Here is a 6,967-nt window from a genome sequence, read left to right as displayed (position 1 = left end):
CTAGAAACTTGTGTGGTTGCGCCATGTGGATTGTTTACTTTGTAGCGGAAAGATGAGTGTACATCAAGCAACCCTTAATTTGAGACAAGGAAATATGAGTAAATTCACTTACAGATTTTCAAAAAATTTATAAATAAAAACCTTTTCTCTTTCTGTCCAAAGAAATCGCAAACTCGCGGAAAAATTCTCCTCTCTCTCTTGCTCTCTCTCTCTACTCCGTCATTGTCAGCAAATCACCATAACCATCTCTCTCTCCCTCTCTAACTTTCTCTCTCTAAGATCTCCATATTTCTATATATATATATATATATAGCTGGGAGCAGAGCACTCTGTTTCAGGCTCTGTGTAGCCGACCAAGACCGTTGCAATGGCGGGAAACGACTGGGTGAACAGTTACTTGGAAGCGATCCTCGACGTCGGTCCGGGCCTCGACGACGCCAAATCGTCGCTGCTCCTCCGCGAACGTGGCCGTTTCAGTCCGACTCGTTACTTCGTCGAAGAGGTCATCACTCGCTACGATGAGACCGATCTCCACCGCTCCTGGGTTCGGGTACGATCCTATTCACAACGCCATTTCCATTTTTGAATCGATTTGGATTTTCGACATATCGTAATTTTATTGATTTGGTTTTGCTAATTCGGTGGCTTTGATTTCAGGCTGCGGCGACGGCGAGGAGTCCGGAGGAGAGAAACACCAGGTTGGAGAACATGTGCTGGCGAATTTGGAATTTGGCTCGCAAAAAGAAGCAGGTTCTTATGTGTGTGTGTGTGTGTGTGTATGTATGTATTTAAAAAAAAAAAAATTTGTCTTTTCTGTGATGATTTCATTGTATTCAGCTGCTAAATGCGTCAATTGAGGTGTGTTTTTTTATTTGTAGCTGAGCAAATGAAAATAAAAATGAAACCTTAATAAAAAGTTAAAAAAAGTTAAAATAGAACGAAAATTGAATCGTACAATGCCGGATTTTGCTGATTACATAGAATCAATGTTGTTCACAGTTAGGATTTTGCCTTATGGTACCAGAAGATTTAGACACTCATCCCTTTGTTTTTGCTTCTTAAGTTTCCTTTGATTCATTTATTTTTTTAATACAAGCGATATTACTTTTAGTTACACTTGGGGAGTGGGGAGGGTTTGGACCCAAGACACGCTAGGTTGAAGAGGATGGCCCTGACCGCAAGGGCAATCACCAGTTAGCCTCATTTAATTCATGTTAGAAAAGAAAAAAGGAGTGGAAATCATTTCACGCTGCTAATTATTGTTCAATTTATCAAAGGGAAGACTTGTGCTTGTGAAAAAGCACAAGTGATTACTGACAGGAAGTGAATTTATCTTATTATTTACTTTGAGGAGGGGGCTGGTTTTAAGTTTTTGGCTTTAAATTGTTGGTGTTTGCTTTGCTAATCAATCAGATTGAGGGAGAAGAAGCTCAGCGTGTGGCTAGACGTCGTCTTGAAAGGGAACGAGGCAGGAGAGAGGCGACTGAGGATATGTCAGAAGACTTGTCTGAGGGAGAGAAAGGAGACACGGTGGGTGACATTTCAGCTCATGGTGGTGATAGCACTAGAGGAAGAATGAAAAGAATCAATTCTACTGATGCGATGGAGAACTGGGCTAGTCAACAAAAAGAAAAGAAATTCTACATGGTGTTAATAAGGCATGAGCCGAACTTTTTTATGCATTTAAACTTTTAGACTTTGATTTCATTATCTATAATTCTTCATGCAGCCTTCATGGCCTGATCCGTGGAGAGAATATGGAGCTTGGTCGTGATTCTGATACTGGTGGCCAGGTAACTTTTGGGAATAGAAATTGTTAATTGCAATATTTATCTTGACGTGGTTGTGCACTCAGTTGATGATTATTGAAAACATTTATAAACTGGAATTAAAAGCTTCCATATTACTTGCTTTGGAGTATAAATGCTTTCATCATTATCAGGTCAAGTATGTAGTAGAACTTGCCAGGGCCTTAGGTTCAATGCCTGGAGTTTATCGGGTTGATTTGCTTACAAGACAAGTGGCAGCTCCAGATGTGGATTGGAGTTATGGGGAACCAACTGAAATGCTGAATCCATTAAACACTGAGAATTCGAAGGAGGAGCTTGGGGAGAGTAGTGGAGCTTATATTGTCCGTATACCATTTGGCCCAAGAGATAAATATGCCCCAAAAGAACTTCTTTGGCCTCACATACCTGAGTTTGTTGACGGTGCACTTACCCACATTATACAGATGTCCAAAGCTCTGGGAGAGCAAATTGGAGGTGGGCAGCCAGTTTGGCCTGTTGCAATTCATGGACACTATGCAGATGCTGGTGATTCTGCTGCTCTTTTATCTGGTGCCCTGAATGTCCCAATGGTATTTACTGGTCACTCACTTGGACGAGATAAGCTTGAACAACTTTTAAAACAAGGACGTCAATCAAGGGAAGAAATAAATACAACGTACAAAATAATGAGACGGATAGAAGCAGAGGAGTTAACCCTAGATGCCTCTGAGATTGTTATCACAAGCACTAGACAGGAGATAGAATCACAATGGCGCTTGTATGATGGCTTTGATCCAATACTAGAACGCAAACTAAGAGCAAGAATCAAAAGGGGTGTAAGCTGTCACGGCAGGTTTATGCCTCGCATGGTTGTAAGTATCTAATATTTTTCTCTTCCTATTATTTTTATCAAAATTTTGGCCTTCTTTCTCGAAAAGGATAAATATTAAGTGATAGAAATGTTATTCAGTCCCCTTGTTTTGGTTAGGTAATACCTCCAGGAATGGAATTTCATCATATTATTCCACCGGATGGAGATGGGGATGGTGAAGGGGAGAGACATGATGATAGTTCTATTTCTCCCGACCCGCCAATTTGGTCAGAGGTTATAATTTTTCTTTCTTCTCATATCTCCTTACTTAGATTTTAAGCGTGATAGATTTATGTTGCTCCTTTTCTGTATGGTTCATAACAAATATTCGATTGTGATACATGTTTTTTGCTGTATATATTTTGGTTATAATGTTAATACTAATGATGTTGTATCGGCAGATCATGCGTTTTTTTACCAATCCACGGAAGCCTATGATACTTGCCCTTGCCAGGGCAGACCCTAAAAAGAATATTACGACCTTGGTCAAAGCATTTGGAGAGTGTCGTCCACTGAGGGAACTTGCTAACCTTGTATGTTCAAATTCCTTAACTGCACCTTCTTACCGTTTATTTCATATGTCTGCTGAGTGCTGACAGATAGATGAGGCTTCCTTTGTTCAGGTTTTGAATAAAAAACTGTGCTTTGTATATATATTAGTCAGATGCTTTCTCATTCTGTCATTACAGACATTGATTATGGGAAACCGTGATGACATAGATGAAATGTCCAGCACAAATGCATCTGTGCTTCTTTCCATTCTTAAGCTGATTGACAGATATGATCTTTACGGTCATGTGGCATATCCGAAACATCACAAGCAGTCTGATGTTCCTGACATTTATCGTCTGGCAGCAAAGACAAAGGTACTTTTATCTTTTACAGCAGTGCAACTAGATTAACCACCTCAATTGTGCATGCAGTTTGCTTTTAGGTATTTAATTTTTGCTCAGCTTCTGGATGTTTTATGCATAGTCAGGTTCAGAGTCTACTAAATTTGGCTAGGCATGCTTGTAGATATCACTTCTTTGAGTTAAAGCTAGACTTAACTCTCATGCTTAAGATATTTGAGGTTATTTTATGTCAAAGTAACAGGAAAAGTGGTGACCTTTGTTTTAGAATTGGGAGACTGGAGGTTTGTTATTTGTGCCTTGAGATTTATAATCTTTGTCTCTCTGAGGATATAAGTTTGACTTTATTTTATATATCGGCATGAACCCAAAATCAATGTTTATGAATAAAGAGTAAAGATGGTGAAAGAACTATAGGTCAAAGCTTCTGTTTAACTAGGCAGCTTTTAAGTGCATCATAGGGAGGGGAATGCATATTGAATATCTTGGTTATAAAGTTTAATGAGTTTTTGTTGTATGGCGTAAACGGTATGGGATAAGAACTTTCCAGTTTCAATAATTACATGATATTCAGTTGTTATACCAAGAAAGTTATATGGCTCAAGTTAACAGTAATGTGGTTGATTTCTTGGCAGGGTGTTTTCATCAATCCAGCATTCATCGAGCCATTTGGTCTTACTTTAATTGAGGTACATGTCTCTACATTATCAAAGGAATACATTTCAGATAGTTTATATAAAATCCAACAGAAGATCCTTTGTTGAATAGGCAGCAGCTCATGGCTTACCTATCGTTGCCACACAAAATGGGGGTCCTGTTGATATTCATCGGGTATGTCCATCCTGGAGAACATTCCTATTCCATTGAAAGATTTCTAATTTTCTTTTGGAGTGGTTTTGAGTTAAGTTATCGATACTATTATTAATACTAACTACCAAGGCAACTGAATTGTGACAGGTTCTTGACAATGGTCTACTAGTTGATCCCCATGATCAGCGGTCAATAGCGGATGCCCTTCTGAAGCTTGTTTCGGACAAGCAACTTTGGGCAAGATGCAGGCAGAATGGACTGAAAAACATTCACCTTTTCTCATGGCCAGAGCATTGTAAGACATACTTAACTCGCATAACCAGTTGCAAACCAAGGCAGCCACAATGGCAAAGAAATGATGCTGACTTTGACAATTCAGAACCCGATTCACCTAGTGATTCTCTGAGGGATATTCAAGATATATCTTTGAACTTGAAACTCTCACTGGATGGCGACAAAACTGAAGGGAGTGCTGCTCTTGATAATGCTTTAGAGGCTGAAGACTGTGCTGCTGGAGGGAAGACTAAGGAGCAGAATGCGGTTTTGACATTGTCAAAAGGTGTTTGTCAAAAGGCTGGTGCCACAGAGAAAGCAGACAACAGTTCTGGGGCTGGTAAATTTCTGGCATTCAGGAAAAGGAAGTATGTTTGTGTAATTGCTGTGGATTGTGATACAACCTCAGAGTTCACTGAGATCATTGAGAAGGTTACTGAGGCAGCGGGGAAGGACAGAGATGCAGGACCTATTGGATTTATATTATCAACAGCATTGGGCATATCTGAGATCCATTCTCTTTTGATTTCAGGAGGTTTGAGTCCTTCACAGTTTGATGCTTTTATCTGTAACAGTGGTGGTGAGCTCTACTATCCATCTTCAAGCTCTGAGGATAGTCCTTCTGGGCTTCCCTTTGTGGTGGACATAGATTACCGTTCACACATTGAATACCGCTGGGGAGCAGAAGGTTTGAGAAAGACATTGGTTCGTTGGGTCGCTAATTTCAACGAAAAGAAAGGAAGGGAAACTGTTACAGAAGATGTATCAGCATCAACTAACCATTGCTATGCGTATAAAGTGAAATATCCAGAACTGGTAATATCTCTTGTCTATGTCTTGTGTTATGGATCCATTTGTACGCTTTTTTTTGTATGTGGTGTTACAAATTACAACCGACTACTTTGTTACTTTTGGAGGTCATTGCTTCAGAGGAACTGCTTTATTTCTTGCGTTTTTTGACATCTTATGTCATGACAGATTCCCCCTGTTAAGGAACTCCGGAAACTCATGAGAATTCAGGCTCTCCGTTGCCATGTTATATATTCCCTAAATGGCACCAGGCTGAATGTTATCCCTGTGTTGGCTTCTAGATCACAAGCACTCAGGTATAAATGCAGAAGTTATTTTATTTACCTAATTAGAAACCTGAGTGAAACTCATTACTTATATGCATGAGATCCTATTTGTCTCCGTTGTACTGCCTAGTCTCTTTAAGGATTGGATAGCGTTTATAGTGTCTTTGCCTTTTTCATATCACTAACATTTAGTCTCCAGGTACCTGTATGTCCGTTGGGGCTTGAACTTGTCAACTGCTGTTGTCTTCGTGGGAGAAAGTGGTGACACGGATTATGAAGGTTTGCTTGGTGGCCTACACAAAACTGTGATACTGAAGGGAGTTGGCATTGGCGCTCGTAAGCTTCATGCCAACCGAAACTATCCTTTAGAACATGTCTTTCCAAACGACAGTCCCAATATGGCTCAAAGTGAAGGATGCTCCGAAAATGACATAAGAGCGTCATTGGTGAAACTAGGGATTCTTAAGCGGTAGAAAACCCCGAATCATGCACTCCTGTTCGATTCCATATTCTCTTCAACTTTCTATTTGAACTGCAAATCACACAACATCCCTCGAAAATTCGTATCTATTATACTTGTATTGTTGTTTGCATTTTCCCACCGGCAATTCGGCTGCCGCTTTTTAGCGCAATCCTTCCCTTGCTACGATTCGAACCACTTATTCAGTTTTCTGGTTTTGTTCAACATGAGAGAAAGTTGTGCTGTGCTCTTGTTTTGTTAAGCATGTATAAATGTTGATGTTGGATTTTCTTCTTGGTTGCTTACAGAGAAATGATGAAAGTAGAGAGGAGTTTCGGTCTGTATTTTTCTCTAATGAATTGGCTACACAGACAACTGTTGATATATTATCAGGTCATAGTGTGAACGCAAGTTTAACAATGGGTTAACAATAATGTGGTTCAAGCTTAGTAATGTTGGCCACTTTTTCTTTCTACTAAGTGGTAATGCCACCTTTAGACTTGGGCCAGCAAAATAGGTTTCCTTTTGGTCCCTAATCCCGATTGATCTTGTCGAGTTCGCTGCAGATATGGCCACGCGGTTAGGCTGTTTGCAGATAAACGGGAACATATCGTGGATTTCTCTCTCACTCCATTCTTTAATAATATTCTAAAAGGGTAATACTCGTTCAAAATCTCAACAAAGATAAAAATTAATGTATCTAGATTGTTAAATTTAAACTATAATACTTGTATTTTTTTACAATGAGACGTGTAAATTTTAAAAAGTATGAGAACTAAATTGGTATCAAACTCGTCATGTTTGAAATTCTAACCTAAAATTTACACTAAAAGTGAAACATATCAATCGCAATACCT

General features: G+C 39.4%; 1 protein-coding gene across 1 annotated transcript; it reads left to right on the top strand.

Annotated features, from left to right (window-relative positions):
• Window positions 1–224: 224 nt before the first annotated feature.
• On the top strand, window positions 225–6,415 carry LOC137718198 (probable sucrose-phosphate synthase 1). Its single transcript, XM_068457701.1, has 13 exons — window positions 225–550; window positions 658–750; window positions 1,414–1,658; window positions 1,730–1,793; window positions 1,943–2,641; window positions 2,758–2,874; window positions 3,042–3,173; window positions 3,330–3,506; window positions 4,127–4,180; window positions 4,260–4,322; window positions 4,449–5,390; window positions 5,553–5,680; window positions 5,850–6,415. Exons 1-13 carry the CDS (start codon window positions 368–370, stop codon window positions 6,121–6,123), a joined length of 3,171 nt encoding a protein of 1,056 aa, XP_068313802.1. The 5' UTR covers window positions 225–367; the 3' UTR covers window positions 6,124–6,415.
• The last annotated feature ends 552 nt before the right edge of the window (window positions 6,416–6,967 follow it).

Source organism: Pyrus communis, chromosome 15 (genome assembly GCF_963583255.1).
Source record: "Pyrus communis chromosome 15, drPyrComm1.1, whole genome shotgun sequence".
In the NCBI taxonomy this organism is placed as follows: Eukaryota; Viridiplantae; Streptophyta; class Magnoliopsida; order Rosales; family Rosaceae; genus Pyrus; species Pyrus communis.
Note: the sequence above shows the minus strand (reverse complement) of the source record. Positions and strands in the feature narration are given on the sequence as shown.